Source organism: Caloenas nicobarica, chromosome 14 (genome assembly GCF_036013445.1).
Source record: "Caloenas nicobarica isolate bCalNic1 chromosome 14, bCalNic1.hap1, whole genome shotgun sequence".
NCBI lineage: Eukaryota > Metazoa > Chordata > Aves > Columbiformes > Columbidae > Caloenas > Caloenas nicobarica.
The window spans coordinates 10,964,110-10,981,573 of record NC_088258.1 but is presented as its reverse complement, the minus strand read 5'-3'; the positions used below and the strand labels follow the sequence as shown (position 1 = coordinate 10,981,573).

General features: G+C 46.0%; 1 protein-coding gene across 4 annotated transcripts in view; it reads right to left on the bottom strand.

The window, feature by feature from the left end:
- MGRN1 (mahogunin ring finger 1) overlaps nt 1-17,464 on the bottom strand; it is a 53,677-nt gene that overhangs the window by 24,261 nt on the left and 11,952 nt on the right. For all 4 annotated transcript variants that reach the window (XM_065644664.1, XM_065644665.1, XM_065644666.1 and 1 more), the window contains exons 4-5: nt 13,564-13,710; nt 1,926-2,043 (exon numbers count right to left, since the gene is read on the bottom strand). In XM_065644664.1, the coding sequence (XP_065500736.1) occupies nt 1,926-2,043; nt 13,564-13,710 (265 nt within the window). The remainder of the gene's footprint in view (nt 1-1,925; nt 2,044-13,563; nt 13,711-17,464) is intronic.

Genomic DNA, 17,464 nt, shown 5'->3' with positions numbered 1-17,464 from the left:
CAAGCAAACCAATATATTATGAAAACAAAGTAAACTTTCATAAAGCTTTCCACATAACAACCCAATATAACATTATTTCCCCTTCCATTGACCAGCCAAGAACTACATCATATGTGAGTATTACACTGAGCATAAACAAGAAATAAATCTGGGTTTTGGGGCAACACCAATTACAAAGCTGGAAAGCAACCTGAAGCATGCAATTGTACACAGCCAAGTGATAACACACTTCTCTCTTTGGAGAAGAAACTTATGAATCACGGTGCTTGTTCCGCATTGTCTCCACAACCAGAGCTCCCAGTAACATCAATGAAAAAAGAGGAGACAGAGGATACAGGCGAATCAAGCAAAGGGAGCTAGAAGCTTACTTTTCCACAGCATCTCTCTTTTTAAGCTGTCAAAGGGACATGACTTTAGTACTTGAGTCAAAACCTTGCTGGCAGGAACAAAAGTGAAAATTAAGCTTCTCAGTTCTTTAAGAAGAAAGGGATCTGAGCTCCTACTTTCCAGCTCTCTCAGATGATAGAACGGATTGAAAAGCAGCTCTTCCAGGCTTTTGTAGGCTGAACTTGTGAAATCATATATTGGCAGAGCAGCCAAGACATCAGGAGACCAGACTCCGCAGGCTCTTGGTAAGTGCCATGGTATTTGTTAAGGCACGGGACTGATTAGAGTTATAACTGTAACTTCAAGACAATAGCTATTCAATCTTTTCAAAATACATGAAAGACGACTTTTTCCCTTTCTTTTTGTTTTGCTTTGTTTTTTACTAGGTAGAATTATCTACCAGGGTTCACACACACAATACTCTCGTACAGGCTTGGGTCAGGCAATGAATGCTGTATCAGTGTTGACCTGGGAGAGGGACTCACAGGGACAAATGTATTAGCAGCAGCTACAGACTGATTCTTCCGCATGAGAAATCAGTTACAGCAACTCTGCACAGAGCAGGGGAAAGACCGAGGCCTCCCTGCCCTGTATCACATGCAGTGGAAGCCCTTGGGCCAAAGTTCGGAGGCTTAAGAAGCAGAGTTATTGCCTGCGTTGGAATTTTGCAAAGATACCAAAATTAAGAGGACTCCACAGATCTTTGTATGTAGTAAAAGCCACAGAGCTTAATTAAAACCAAGCCTTCATCTGTTTGCAGTTATGGGTTAAACTAAAAGGAGAAAGGCATTGCTTATGCAGCATTAATGCACCAGTGTGAACCTGCCCCAGAAGGGAGAGTGTCCCCCCAGAACACTGTACTGCTACCATCAATAATGCAGATGTGGCCCTTAAAGAGAACAGGACTCTTCCAGAGCAGCGGCCTCCAAACTATTTTGACTATTCATTCCATCAGTAAAAATTTAGAGCACATACTCCCAATATATGTATAGTTATTATTTCTAAGATATATACATGTACTACTGAAGTTCTTCCCTCACCCCAATGAATTGTCTTGCATGCACCCCACTTTGGAAACTGCTGTTACAGAAGACCAACAAAAACAACAACAAAAAAACCCAAAGCAAACAAACAAACACCTCTCAAACACAACCAAATAAACACCAAGCACAAAACTGAGAGATCAAGACCGACATTTGTTCCCACAAGGGCTTTGGCTGCAGGGAGACCCAGGCTGAGAAGTGGCGGGTTCCTCCAGAAGAGCTCCAGTGCCAATCTCTGCAGCCTCCCGCCTACACCAGATGTCGGGATGCCAGCTGATCAGCAACAGCAAAAGGTGCTTTGTTGGGTTTCTTCCCTGTTTGCCTGATCTACCTGACAAGTTCCCACACTTCATACCTGGTCCTCCCAGGGCCCCATTCATCTCATATACACAAAACAAGAGGGTGTCTTCCAGCCATAATTTCATAACACTAAATGGAGTCTAGTGTTTCTGGGACAACAGGGCTGTGGGAAGGGGACACTGAGAACGGACTTACCTCATCATCCTTCCAGTCTGAGAAATCAATCTTGAAGGAAGGCAGGGAGAACTGCTGGCTTACCCCTCTCTTGTAATGAACCGTCTCGGACTGCAGAGAGGGATTCTTTGTGCTGTATCTGAAGAAAGGGGGAAAAAAGAAAACTTGCTGTAACAAATGATTGTTCTCTGCTAAGCTCTTGTTCATTCATGCCTGTCCACCTTTCAGGGATCACAAGTGGCAGCTCTAAGAGGCAGAGCTGGCAGGGGCTGGCAGCCATTCAGTGGGGATACAAAAAGGGAAAGGTGAAAGCAAGAAGGTGAGCATAGGGAATGGAAAGCAGCGCAGACAGGCAAGGTCTGTTTGGATCCATACTGACCTGCCTGGCAACACTGAGTGTCAAGAGTAGAGGGGGGTGCAGCAGCCTGGCAAAGGCTAGCTCACTAAATCTAGGGCCTAGGCAACGTTGGCTTTCACCCCAGCGTCTTATTTTCTGCGGGAAACCCAGGAAGAATGAGCAATGATCTAACAGAGGCAACACACAACCCAACACAGTGCTGAAAGCTCTCCCATGCCCCTGTGGGACAGCTCTGCAGTAGAAATGCTGCTCGGTTCGCCACCATCCTGGTAAGCAAAAGCCATTCCAGTTCACTCTGTTCCTCATGTGCTTCCCCAGAGGTGTTGCAGGGCTACCAACACCACAGGGAGACACCAACCAGTCCTCCATGCTGACCACCTAGAGAAGAGTGACAATTCTTCCACTGTTTTGAGGCCGGCACTGAAACGCCAGCACTGCAAGGCTGGGATGAACATCTCTGGAATGGGACCGTAGCTACCATCCAACATCTTCTGCACCCAGATCCCAGCCGGTGCTGTCTGGCCCCCGAGAGACGTTCCACTTCCCGCTGACCATCACTAACGATGGTGTGATTCACAGTGGGCTTCAGGGGCTAAACAGGATCAAAAGTTTTCACCGCTTTCTGGAGGGCGATTTCTGAGCTGAATGTGCACAGCCTCTCTTATGCTAATACTGGCACAGGAGAGGAGGCAATGAACTGCAAAGCAGGGTGGGAACATCTGAAGCTGGTTTTACCACCAAAGCCTTTGTTGTTGAGCTACCAACCATGTGTTTGGAGCATGCTGACAAACTGGAGAGAAAGTGAGAAATCCCTTGCCCAAGAGGCCTACACTGCAGAAATTACACCTCCCTGGCACAGTGATGAGACAGGTCTAGCTCCAGCTCCACCAGAAAGCCTTTAACAGCCGGTCACAGTCATGGGATGTTATCTCTTCTGCATACTATCACTTCCTAAGCAGAGCTTCACACAGTGAGACTGGGAGAGCACTGGCCTCCAGCCACTGCACACTGAACAGCTACAAGCTGGAAGCCTCATTGACTGTTCAAACCTGATTGCCACCATTCTTGATCAACCAGACAGCCCAGGGACAGGCTCCAGGGAGATGTGTCGCATTAGCACCAGGAAATCTAGGCTGAGTTTTAGCTTAGTTCAGCTTGGGATATCACACAGGATCCCCTGACAATCAGCTCCTCAGATTTTGAAGGTTGCTTTTCTCAAAGAAGAACACAGGCAGTGCTACTGCCAGCCCTGCGAAGGAGGTAACACCAGAGAAGATCAAAGCATTTGAGACGTGACTGATTCAGTACAGAGCCCTGTCAAGCAGAGCAGTTAACAGAGCATCCAAAGGGGCAAAGAAAAGAGAATCCTTGCTTGAAAAACAGGATTCTGTACTTTTGGTGACATTCAGCTGTTCTGAAACACAGACACAGCTTACAAACCACAAGGTACATAAGAAAAGGTTAGAAAGCTCTAAGCTTCTTCAGCCTAACCACACTTTGTGGAGGAGCGCAGCACACCAGAAGGCAATGGCAATACAAAACTTTCCTGCCTCCAAGGTAGTGCCTCCTGGTTTCTGTAAGCAAGGAGCAAGAGGGCTGGGCAGCTCACTTCCAGAGCGGGGGAAGCAAAAGCCATGGGAAAAACCCAAGGTGCAGAGCCAACCAAGAACTGCAGAACTGAGCATCACACCAGAGATGCAAAGACTGGGTTGGAGGACAGCAGAGGTGATTAGAGAGGACATGCCTGAACCTTAAAACTCAGCTTTAAGAGATGTTGTGGACACTTTACACTCAAGAGCTACAGGGAGGCTACAGGCCTGCCTACCTGCTGCCAGAGTGCAAGAGCCAACAGCGCCAGTGGGCCACCCTCCAGGACTCAGGCCTTAAAGCACAGTGATTAGGATGCATTTTGCAGCTTAAGGTATAAGAACCTGGATGCCAGAAGAGGATGAATATTTATTAATTCCTCTCAAACCCAAAGAGGAAAAACAAGGGTCTCCCCTGGCATGAACTGCTGCCTTTCTCTGGAAGGACACTGTAGTTCCTGCACTCTTTAAGGATTCAGAAGGCTCATCAAGTGTCACAAGATCCACGTTAAACTCTGGAAGGCCATGACAAAGGTTCACCACATGCGCTCCACCCTTCCTGCCAACGCAGGTGTATTATGTTATTTATGACAATACCTCACCCTCAAAGACCATTCTGTACTGCACTGACATTGTACTGCTTTACTAGAAGGCCTCACTCCATCCTTCACATTTAAAGCATGGTGTGGGAGAGATCAGAATGACAGGTCTTTTATGTGTGAATTACAGAGCGAGCAATTGAGTGAAGTTTTATTTACTGAGTTGTCAAGTACAATGAATAGAGCAAGCCTGTATCTAGCTCCATTTGTGGCATTCTCAAAGCTTCCCAGCTTTGCAGAGAGGCACTAATTCCCCCTCTACGGCTGGAAAACCTGGGGATGGAAGAGTGACTTATCTAAGGTGACAGCAAGTCAGGAACCTACCGGAAATGAAGTGCAGAGGAGAGAGCGGAGGTCAGCAACTGCCTGGATGACATGCACCACAGCAGTGCTGGGACAGGGGTGTAAACATGCTGATGGTGAGTGCCAGGAAAGCTGGGGGACCTGCACTTACAGCACCAGAAGCCCAAGCCAGTCTACAACAGGAAAGCAAGTAACACTGTTCCAAGGATAGGGTAGAACAACACTCACATAGACTTGCTGCTCTCACCACCCCTGAGAAAAGAAATAAACCAGGTACGTTGATTTTCTGAGCTGAAGAGCATGACAAAAATATCAAGGAGGCTTTCTCAAGCGAACCAAGTGAGCTTTATGCCTCGGACTGTGTGACTTCCTAGTCCCCACTGCTGAAACACGTCAGACTTGGATCTGAACACCCAGTCAGCGCTGGAGACCTCCAGTCAGCGGCCAGTGCCGAGGCTGCTGAGCACCAGCAGGCCAAGAGCCCAGCGAATGCCCTGGAAGCGCTGGTGACCGCAGATTGTCACAGAGATCAATCATCTTTCTGAAGTCACACACAGGATCCACTGCACAAGTACACACTCCAGCACAGGAGGACAACGTGGCAAGCTGTTACAAAGCAAGTATCCTGCATGTTAGTGCCTAAGCAGTCTCTTACCCATCCACAGCCCTTTTGGTTGGCATCTGCTGTATTCATAAGTCTTCTATTCCCTGCCTGTGCTGTTGCGGGCTTACAACAAACAATAGAGGAAAAGCTCTGTAGAGCTGTGTTGTTACAGGAAAAGAGAACATGAATTAAGAATAAAGGACAGCAGAGGAGCAACATGCTGCCTCTCCCTGCAAAAAGGCTGAAATTTGAATATTTGGGCTGCTGCTTCTCAGACTGTACTGGGGCAGGTCTCCATCCAGACGGGAGGTCTAACAAAACCACCTTGCAATCACTGGCAGCTCAGGACAATGGAGAAGTGGGGTCTATCCTGTTAGGTCAGGACCAAACAGAAATCCCCGGTCACATTTTTTTAAACCTGTTTGTTTGCTCAGGTACCCCTAACAACATGAGAATCACCAGCAATGTGAGGGACCACACTGCTGACTGCAGTAGCAGCCCCCAGCTCTGTCCTCAGGATTCATGCAGCCTGTCTCCTCTTGTGAGCCCTTTGACACACCTTTACTCCTACAAAGCAAAGTTTACACCCTGCTCTGACTCCTTCCTCTCCCATGCCAAACACTTCCACCCCCCAAACCAGCTGTGTATTGGAGAACTGGCAGATGAGAAGCCCTGTCACTACATCAGAGTGATTTTTGAGAGAACAGGAAGCAAACTAAAATTATTCCCAAGTCTCCTGTATGCAGTCTGGACTTGCTACCTGTACACAGTCCAGACTTGCCACCAGGCACCTGTAGACCTTAAGCAGCTCTGGTGGGAGCCATTCAGGAACTCTGGCTAAGCAGAATTAAACTTCTGTTGCTACATGCTCACTGGAGATGCAACAGCTACGTGTGGGGGTGATTCCCCCCCTCTTGCTCATCCCTGATCAGTGCCTGGGGATGTTCTCAGCAGGGCACCAGTCCCAACTCGTGCAGACTTCTTCACTGCTGTGCTCCTCACGCTCAGCTCTGCCTGTCACCAGGGCTGTCTCAGACAGTAAAAAAACAGCTCCTGTTACCAAAAGCACGCTGGGACCCCTGACCAAGAAGCACCAAGTGAGGATGCTGGCCAGCTTGCCTCAGAGTTACACACAGCACTGTCCAGACCCCATTTCTCAAAGGAAAACAGGATGCACATAGCAATCATGCCCCAAGGCACTATTTTTGACTGGTAACGGCCACGAGCCTGTGCTGTGAAGAGCCTGTGGACAAAATAAACGTCCTCTTTCTTTAGTAACAGCTATGCACGTTGCACGGCAATTTGCAGTGAACCAAGGACAAGGCAGAGTTACACGACACCTTTAGAGGGTACTCAGGAACCAAGTCTTCTACTGCCGCAGGCTGTGGAGGGCTCCATGTGCTATTACATGGATGAGGATGATGTGATGAGGAAAGAGCCAGTCATATCCTGCTGATGTTCACAGAGGCCAGGAGTTGATGTGGAGCAAGCATGCTGGTCCCTCCCTCTTCCACCGGCACGCTCCCCTTTCATTTTGGGCCAGGATCTCGGAGGTCAGCTTTTGGGCAAGAGGGAAGTTGAAGAGTGTCTCAACTGAAAGTGATGTTTATTGGTAAAAGAAACACTACCAAAATATAAGAAGGCCACAGCCCTGAGTCTCAGTTCATAGTTAGGCAAGATCCAGGCCTGAGAGGCTCCCACTCCATGCGGAGGTTAACCATCTGCTAAGTTGGTGCTCTGCAGCCCCTGCCAGTCTTCTCCTCCCAGGACTGAGTTTCCACTCCAGGAAAGAAGGAGACAAACCCTTTATCACGCAGCTGAAACCCTGCCAGCCACGTCCCGCTCCAGCACCTGCCGAGGTCTGTCCTCAGCTGCCAAACCCGCCGCAGAGCCGGCCACACTCATGACTCCAGCGCCGGCAGCTTACACAACAGCTACGCAGCGAGGCACAAAGGCCAGAGCCCTCATTAAAAGACAGAGGGTTTGTCTGCTTGGTGAAACCTATAGAATTTAGCTCTCTAGCCTGTGAACTCAGCACAATACGGTGTTCCCCTGGGGACCGGTGTCTGCCTGGACCAAAGCAGTAAAGGCTAGCGCCTAGCAGAAAACTGCACTTGCCTCCGATTTTTTCACACAGGAGAAATCTCTCTGCACAAAGAATTCACATTAATCACCACAGTCCACAGCCAAAAGCTGCAACAGCACCTTTCAAAAGCCCTGAACAGACAGAGGCTATTAAACAACCAAAGGAATACCTGAGTGCCCCTGTCTCTCCTACGCAAGCTTTAATGAAAACAGCTATGTGCTGAGCTACCCGTTGCAGTTGGATTTAATTTGTGAATAGACTATTCAAACTTCCATACGCAGACAGAATACGTGATTATTGCAGTGTCACATCCACCATCAGCTTAAGAGACTGCGGTAGGATGTGTGTGATGAGTGTAGCAGGCATTGCAAAACAAACAAGGATATGAGATCTTTTTAAAAAAAACAACAAATCCAGTACACCCATTTGTGCATCCGCAACACAAACAGCACAGCCCTGAAAAAGGGCAAGGATTGCAGAGCTAGACTGACCTATTTTCATCGTGTTTTCTCTTTATAATGAGAAAACAGAGTTTGGCAACATTGCTAGGATACAGAAGAGAACCTTTTCTGTCCAAAGAGAAAGATCTTTTTCATAAAAATGGACTGCAAAACTCAAAGCTCTCATGTCATATTTATCATCAGCTCCTGATCTGCCTGGATCGCTCATGTCTTTAGAACAGGCTGTTTTAAGAGCTTCCAGCTACAGGGCTGGTTTGACTTCTTCCCCTGAGGAAACAACCGCTGCTGTCGTGTTTTAACTACACAATCCTTCCTGCTAGTCAGCAGGATATCTACAGCTGGAAAAGTCCTGGGGGCCCTCCCAGGAACAGTCTAATAATGTGCACATAAAGGCTTTTGCCAGAAAAGGAAAGGATGCATTCGTAGAGCACACACAGAGAGTATGAACATCTCTGCAGCCTGCTCCAAAAGAAAAACCTGTCTCCTAAACCACGGACATCTAAGGGTACAAACACACAAACCAGTTACTACAGGAGAATGCAGGTGATGAACTGGGAGTCCTGCAACTGTTCTCTAGGAGCTGCTGAAGAGTCCTGCCAGCCCTGCAATGGAAATGCAATGTGGAGCATCCTCTCATCTGTCTGGGGAAATCACACGGTTATGGGTGATCACTAGTGGGTAGTGATGTACAGGTCACACATCTGCGTGTTGGCACCTCCTATACGCTAAGGCAGAGATTCTCATGCCGTTTAGGTAGGGCCCATCCTGGTCACCCTTCACCTTCTGGCCGAGACGGCTGAATCCTTCCTTGCTGCACATGCCCATCGCCTCTACTGCAGGCAGGGAGCTGCCTCTCCAGCTCACTAGTCTTAAAACTCCGTTAGCATCACAGATTCTGACAGCAAATTTCTCTTTGTTTGTAGGACATTTTTGAAGCTGACAGGTACTGCTGTGCCTCGGTGTCACTGAGCAATACAAGGCTTGTCCTCGCGGCTGGGCAGTCAAATTCCTATGATGGTTTCCCCAACCAGTGTTTTCAATGCCTTCTACCCAGCTGCTAGGAAGCTGAAGCCAAAGAAAAGGACAAACTGAGAAATATCACTCTCTCCAAGCCAGCCAGATCTCAGACCAACTCCTCAAGTGCATACCCACCACTAACCAAAAATAAGAGCAGATCCTCATCCTCAGGGAAGATGCTGTGTTACAGCTCACTGGGGGGACTGCCACAGGAAACAGAAGCACAGCAGAACAGTTTGCCCGCTTCCAAAACCAAAGAAAGTGGACACAACCAGAAAAATAAATAAAGATGAGGATATTTGGGATCTTGAGCTGTTCAGAGGCAGGTCACCGCTAATTTGCTAATTCCATGCCATTAAAGAGATTCTGGACACAGGCAGATCTAGTCTCTGCTACCCATGGGGTAATGCACCAGCCAGTCCTCTGAAAACTAATGAGTTTTACTCTAAAGAGTCTTTAGTCTCACCACAAAGTAACCAGGCAAGACATATTCTAGATTTAAACTAACTCCCATTTCATCCAAGAGGCTTCTACAGATATCTGCACTAGCACCAGAAAGTGCTGAGTCCCCTCCCTGGGCATGGGGCTGCAGAGGTGAAGACACCTCTACAATCACCAACAGCCACACATGCACCTTCTCCAGACTTTACTGGTCAACTGTGGTCCCACAGCAGCGACGATGCGGACCCCCGTGAAAATCAGAGTTCAAGAGCTCAGGACAAAAGGCAAGCAGCAGCTGGGAGCTACGTGTTCCCAAGATCTTGGCTGGGAAACGCTATAACTGAGCAAATCTCAGCAGCTCAGCACGATTACCTGGGAAAATCTGCTGAATGCTCTTTTGAGACAAGTTAGGACAGGCAGCACACGCTGATAAAGCCACCAGCTTTTATACAGAGCCCCAGCAACTGCAGGGGGGAAGGTTCCTGGCTGGCAGACAGAAACGCTTCCCTTTGGTCACAGAGAGCAGCTAATCCTGAGGGCAGGCCCAGGACACGGCTCTACAAGTAGCAATGCCTCTGCTTGGGAAGAGCCACCTCCCCTCACCCCAAACTGTACGAACATTCCTAGCAGGAGTTTCACATGAGCAGGAGTGCTGATACTATCAGGATCAGTGGCTGTTTCAGCAGAGAAGCAAGAATAACTTGTTTAGCGCTTCTAAGGAGCCATGCTGCAGGCTGCGGACCAGGAGAAAATTTCTGCTTTTGACGAGGGTCCAGAAAGTTTCTCCCATTTTAAAATTTAGCATCAATTTAGGAGAGTGGAAAAAAAAACCCAGTCTTTTGTTTTAAATAGCATCTTCTTCCCAATCAAGTACTGAACACAGCAATAAAAAAAGTTTTGAATTTATACACAGTGCAGCTTTTGCACACGCTTGTTCCCTGAATGTAGCTGTTAGCACCAAAAGAAACTGAGAAAACGGAAAAACTACCAGGCCAGGCAGGGGGAAGCTGCATTCCTATTAATGCACTAAAAATGCACATGCTCCACTTAGAGCTCTAAGAATGCAGCCCCAATTTTTTTTTTCCACTAGGATTTGAAAAGAATAAATCAAAGTAATTATAGAAGTGCCCTTTCAGAATTGCTTTGCAAAGCTGAAATCAGAGCTTCAAAAGGTTTTTACTAGCAGCCAGCAAATCCAGAGAAGCAGAGGTGCCTACTTCGGGCAGCTGCACTAGCCCCAGGACATGCTTCATGAGCCACTTGCACATGGAAAAATAGCCTGGGTTGAATTAAAGCAGCTTATAAAGTCTATATTTGTATCTTACTTCCCCCAGCCCTTATTACCTACACATCTGCATGAAATCAGGATCATGCCTTCTAAAAGGCTCCCTGGCTTTTGGTGTAGCCCCCCTCACCTATATAACATTTATTGTCCAAGAACTCCAGAGCAGAGACAGACAGTTCATCACTCCTCTACTATAGGGAAATTAAAGTATGATTTATTAAATAAAAGGCCAGCAGTGGAAGCAAGAGCTGAATCTGAGTGTTTTTGTTTTACGACTTTTGACGTAAAGGTTTAGTGCACTGGGGACTGCTGCCACCCTAGCAGGGTGACACAGCATCATCAGCTACGTTTCGTTAGCCAGGTAATGACTGCTAGATACTGATCCTGGTGTCGTGCAGATGCAGGTAGGTGCACAAACAAAGGCTTCTCCTCTGCCATCTGAACAGAGATCCGTCTTCTCAGTGAACCATGGACAGGGTGGATCGAAAAATCTTTTTTTTTTAAAAATATTTTTAAAAAAATATTTTTCTTTGAAGTTGACAGTTACGTTAGCTTTGAGAAATTCTGCCTAGGAATTGTTCAAATTAAATTAAAAAGCAATTAGGTAGTTCATGTTTGCTGCATAAGCTTTAAAGAACAGACAACAGCACTGGGGACAGTCACTGGCTTAGTGTATGGCACTAAATTTCAGTAAAATGTGTCCGTAAGTGAACCAGAAACCGTGTTTTCCTCCTCCAATCAACCGACAGTTCCCAGAGGAGAGCTACTAGTTACAAAAGACTGAAATCACACTCTGTCCAGAAACAGTTAGTTATATTCAGTAACTACAATATTTTCATTAAACAATTATTATTCAAGGCATGACTTGACAAGACAGAGTCCAACACAGCACAGTTTAACTAACAAGAATGCTACATGGCTGGTCTCGGGTGATTCAGTTGTACTTCTATCCCAACACAGCTTGGTTCAAGACACAGGTTAAAAAAAAAAAAAGAGTACCTTTTCACTTTAGAATAACTTTCTTTTTCGCCATTTTGACACAACAAAATGCAAAAGTAGGAGTCTGAAAAAATACATTTTCAAGTATACACATATTCTTTATAGGCTTAAGCTCTTTGTAAAATGTGGCACAAAGTTTGATATGAAGCTTATGCTGAGTTGTAAATGCATATGTTTCATTGTTACTGACCAGTGACAAACAAATTATCTTTCGAGGTAAACCAATATGCAAATATGCAAACCAAGATTAAAATCAATGATTTAAAACAAGACTTGCTGATTTAAGCCATGGCTGAAGTCTGGCAATGTAAATACATCCACCCTGGCCATAGAGGCCCTCAGCTCTCCCCAGGAGCCCACAGTTTTTTGGGCAAAAAACAAGGAATGCCGGAGGGCAGCACAAGGGACACTGGCCACCTCTCCACGTTGTACCTGTTAGGAAAAGAGGACTTCAATCTCCAAGGCTGCCATTCCAACACCTTCACTAGCACTAAATTCACAGGAAACCTAAGGACCTAAGAGACAGAACACGGAAACTTTATCAGGATTTCTAAGGCATCTTGCTGCGTTCAGCTCTGCTCAGGAAAAACTGCATCTAAATAGAATGCATTTTCAGAGTATTTCGAGAGGGATTTTTCAAGCACTTAACAAGAGCTAATTTATTACCTGCCCAAAAGAAAGGCAGCAGAAGAAGAGAAGGGGCCTAAACAAAACTTCTGGACTGGGATATCCTCCAGTCTGGAAGAATGCACATCTGGATGGGAGCATTGAGCTTGTCTCATTTCTAAAAATACACTATTCATTTATCATTAGTGGGATGTTTATACTTTGCATAAAACATGTAAGCCATTTTATGGTTTGTCATACATATTTCTCCCTGCCGAAACCTCTGCAGATCCCTTCAATAAAACGTAAGTTTACCCTCAGATCCAGATCCCCACTGCAGATGTTGTCAGCACTACATGCACAGAACCACTGATCAGCCAAAAGCCTCTACGAGAGGAAGCCAAGAGCTTCTGCAGCCTGAGTCTTCCTCTACCCATGGAACAAAAAGAACTCCTTGTCCCACAGCTATCGGAAGCCTGTCATAACGTACTAGCAGCTCATGTGCCTCCAGTTCACACCACAGAGAGCACATTTCAGTCACCTTTGCTCTTAATAGAGAGAAACATTTTTGTAGTCTTATGGGATACAGCATTGATTGGAATGGTTTAAACATGCCAATTTTGATAAAAAGGTTTTGAAATCCATAGGGATGCACTACCAGGATATGCGAAAGACTCCAAGAATGACATTTTGACCATTCTTTCTACAGCTAGCTGGGGGCTAATACATGCACCTGGGAGGAACCACACAGACAGGGTTTCAGGCAGTAAATCCTCCCAACAGCTATCTCACAACAGCCTGTGTTAGGGTGGCCATTTATCCCAAAAGGGGCTGTAGGTGGGCCTAAATTCCACACAGACTCGCTGTGTAAATGTCACACTGAACTTCACCTTGGTGGCCCAGATGCTTCTGTCACAGGGAACACAGATATCAAGCAAGTTAGGTGATCTGGAAAAAAACTTGTACTATGTGAAGGGAAAGGTGGTTGTTTTTTTACTTTCAAAGAACATCTTGCTGACAAAGCATACAGCTGAAAGTTCTTTTCCTTTCTTGCACACAGAACGGTTTCCCCACACCAAAAAAAACACCTAAACCGAAAAGGGAACAAGAGAGGATATTGGCTATATGGGGGAAGAAAGTGAAAGTAATAATCAAAGCTATCAGAATATATAAAACAAAAAAGAAGAATCAGAGATTTCCCTCTCCATCATCTGTGGCAGCACTGCCCTCAGGAGTGATTAATGAGAGATGTTGACAGGCTCATCTCCCGAGAGCTCCTGTGCCCCTCCACGTGCCCACAAGCCCAGGACTTACACTGCCATGCCACCAACAAACTCTTCCGTAGCCTGGCAGTAGATTGTGATGGCAACACGGGCATCTGCATCAAACGTGAACTCCAGGCTGTACAGGACTTTCTGCTTCCCATTCTCCTCAGTAGGGCTGTCAACATCATCTTTATACCTGAAAGACAATGCCAGAGGATTAGAACTTATATGAGATATCATAAAGATCCCTTTGGAAATCAGGACAAGAGAACTCCAGTCCAGATGTTCCGGGCAGGCAAGGCACCATGGGCTGCCACCTGGCGCTTCCCAGGAGATCACCATTCCTTCCTCTGAGGAAGGTTCTTCCCGGATTTGACTTAAGTTATTAATGTGAATCATGTAACAATGGTGTTGAGGAATCTCACCCCGCCTTACAGTGCCAGGACACAGAATGAGACAAAGAAGTGATGTCTTGAATGTCAAACCCTTAGGACAAGAAATATTCTCCTTCCTTTTAAATCTTCATATTAGGCTCAGTATGTGACAAAAGAAATCTTGCATGGGCCTGTTAAGTCTAAAGCCTAATTCTTTTAACTCTACAAATGAAATGGTGCATGACAGGCAAAAACCAAGGTTTCGGTAACACAAAGAACTCCTGAAGCTCAACAAAAGGTACCTACAGCATCACACAGAAGGTGATATTCAGATCAGAAAGCATTGGAATATAGGAACTTCAATACCTTTAAATGTACAAATCGTCAACTAAATCTTCGATGCTGATAATGACTGAAGCTTGCACATACTTATTGTATGAGCAAAAATTAACACATTTAACTGCGTAACGGATGCATGATAACCAATACAAGAATGAGTTTAGAAGTTATTGATATTAACATAAAGGTGACTCATAACTTGGCTATGGGCTATGGTACAGCTGGATCCCATTGTGTGATCACCACTGCCCAGTACTGCTCCTTCTCCCTGCTGCTGGAACAGGCAGGTAACAAATCCGCTGAAGAAGCTGGTATGAAGGAAGATCCAGGGCAGCAAGTTATGGCCATGGATGAGCCATGAGTTATGTCATGCCAGGAGTGGCCAGGAAGACCAACAGATTCTGGAAGAAGCAGCCCACACGACACACCATGAGAAGATCTCCCCTGCCTTGAAGCACAAAGTGACAGAATGGACATGATTTGCTGGCAGGGCAGATGCAGATTCCCATATGTAAATTCAAATCCCACTGTAACCCTACAACTGTAAGTAGCACCTACAGTCTTGCCTTTGAGAGCTGTACACCACCACTTGATTTGCCACCCAGCTCCAGCCTCACTTGTCTGTCAGTGTCACCTCAACTGCCACAACGCCGGGGTCAAAGCCAAGCAGCTAAACTATTCAGGAAAAGCTTGGCACCGTCTTTGACTTCACGGTATCAACCAGCCTCTCCCGTCATTAAACAGGCTCAATGAATATGCTGCACTATTGAAAATAGTCAGAAATGGGCTAGGCATACCTCCATAATTCAATCTAAAAATCACCAAGGGAATCCTTATTTACCAAGTTCACCGAGATGTAATAACTGCTGCCTAATTAAGAGGGTTCCAGCATGAATTTTACTTAACACCGCACTGAACAAGAATGAAATGTTCAGCTTCAGCAATTTAATACAGAGGGTGCGAAATAAAATTTAAGAGCAGTATAATCAAATACCTAACACACGTACTAATGTAACCCTAGTGAATCACTATAGCATACACTTGCATTCCTGTCTGAAGAACTTGGAGAGCTCCAAACAAGATTTCTGCCAGAGGTTCACCTAGGTCAGAACAGCAAATCAAGCTAGAATACACACAACGTGCTTGTATTTAAAAAAAAAAAAAAAAAAAAAAAAAAAAAATCAACCCACACAACCCGCACAGAAATCCCAAGAACTCAGAGTTTAAACATCTGCAGCATCCTGGATAAAATACACGGTATAGAGCAGGATGGTATTTTCACACAAGCTAGTTGCTTTCAGAGAATAAAATCATGGCACTTGAAGGCCGTACACAAGAAACACTTCAGGCAGCAGGGCAGATTTGCCTAGAAAACACAGAGGTAGCATCAACATTTTATGCTGGACTGACCCAAGAACACAGATGGCAACAATCCACTCACAAATGTGTCTGTGTCCAAAAAAGCAGGAGCACAAGCTTCTGCAAATTCTCTCTTGCTGTGCTGCCCTCCATTGATCCAAGGTTGGCAGCAAGGGATCCAGGCTGTGATACACTTGCCACTTCTTCCAAAGGAAGAAGGGTGGGGGAAAACCGGCACCCTCCCAGGCAAGCATTGACATAAGCTACTTCATAGACCTATACTCACTGCATATCTAGGTGGGTATTAAAACAGAGATGCTCATCAACGCCACAGATCTAGAGACCTGTAACAGCCTCAAGTAACAAAGTGGGAGACCTGGGGGTGGGGGCAGATCACGCAAAAGTAACACGTCATCAGTAAAACCATTGCCTGTTTTGTCCTTTCAGTGAAGTCACAAAAATCACACGGGTCTGCAGATCTCCCTCCTGCTCCCAACTTCACCTCTGCACCTCCCTGACAGCACTCAGAATATGCTTCCAACCTTCCAAGAAAAGGGGTTAAACCTAGACTAGAATAGATCTGTTGCCCTGGGAAACCACTGAGCGGCCACCACCAACTGCAGTGCCTGGAGAGAAGGTTGCTGGAGGATGCATGTGCTGGGAAATGGGAGAGTCAGAGCCCTGTCTGCCTGGAACAGCATCACTCGAGCAGTGGGCAAGGTGCACGTGCCCAAACAGTGACAGTCACAGCAAGGCTGTGTACACATCTTCATGTTGCAACACACCTGGTGCTGCAGGTTAAGGAATTTGTCTGCCACACAGGAAACAGTTCAGGCAAGAAAAGACTGCATGAGCAGCTATGGCAGCTGGTAGGTGGACCAAAGAACAAGCAAGGACTCCTCTGGTGCACACTTTGAGAGGCAGAGACATCTCATGTTCCACCTTCAGGTACAGGAACAGTGGGATGTAACTTCAGGGGAGTAACAAGACAAAGTCACACATTTTGCATTCCTTCTTTGCAATGGATGTGGTAGACAAGGAAGCGGCTCAGGAGTGCTTCAGGTGGTTCAAGAGCTCTTCTGTCTCCACCTGCACTCAAAGTTCATAGTGTACATTTAGTCAAGCCCTACAGACAGCGTTGATGTGAGGTGCCCACAGATGCATGCACAAATTTAGAAACCGGTGACTTTGCTAGGTGTATATTTCAGTCATGCACACAAGTTAATCGCGTAGCCTCCACAATCACATGTATAGAGCAGAAGAGACTGACCACCTTTGAGAACAAATGGCTGATCCAACGTTATGATCAAAAAGGCAAAGCAAGATGACCAAGGGAGCTGAGGCCACCTGGTCTGACATCACTTCTGGATAAAACAATGGAAATGCTGGAACTTTTTGTTTGTCTGTTAAAGAGTTAAAAGATAAAAATATAATTAACAGCAGCCATGACAATTTTGTAGAGACAGGTCGAGTCAAACCCAATTTCATCCTTTGAGGAGATTAAAGCATTTGACCAACAACTCAGTAGACATGCAGGATAAATGCCAAGTATTGTTTGACTTACTGTTGTGAGATATGCATTACAACAGTACCAGCCCATCAGGTACTTCAGCTCTGAAATAAAGCTTCCAACCCAAGGCCAAAAGAGGGACACAAGAAAGACACAAGGCACTCTATTTCTCTTACTGTTTCTCTTACAGCAAAACTCATGCTACCCTCCTCTGAGGTTCACAGAGTCTCAACCCACTAGAAATCAAGCACTTGCATGAGGTGTCGAAGACTCAGAACTTCAACACCAATATCTGCAGGCCTATTGCTTCTCTCTAAAGCTGCTGTAAATATTGAGGATTTGGAAAAGCTCAGAATTTTGTCTAGTCA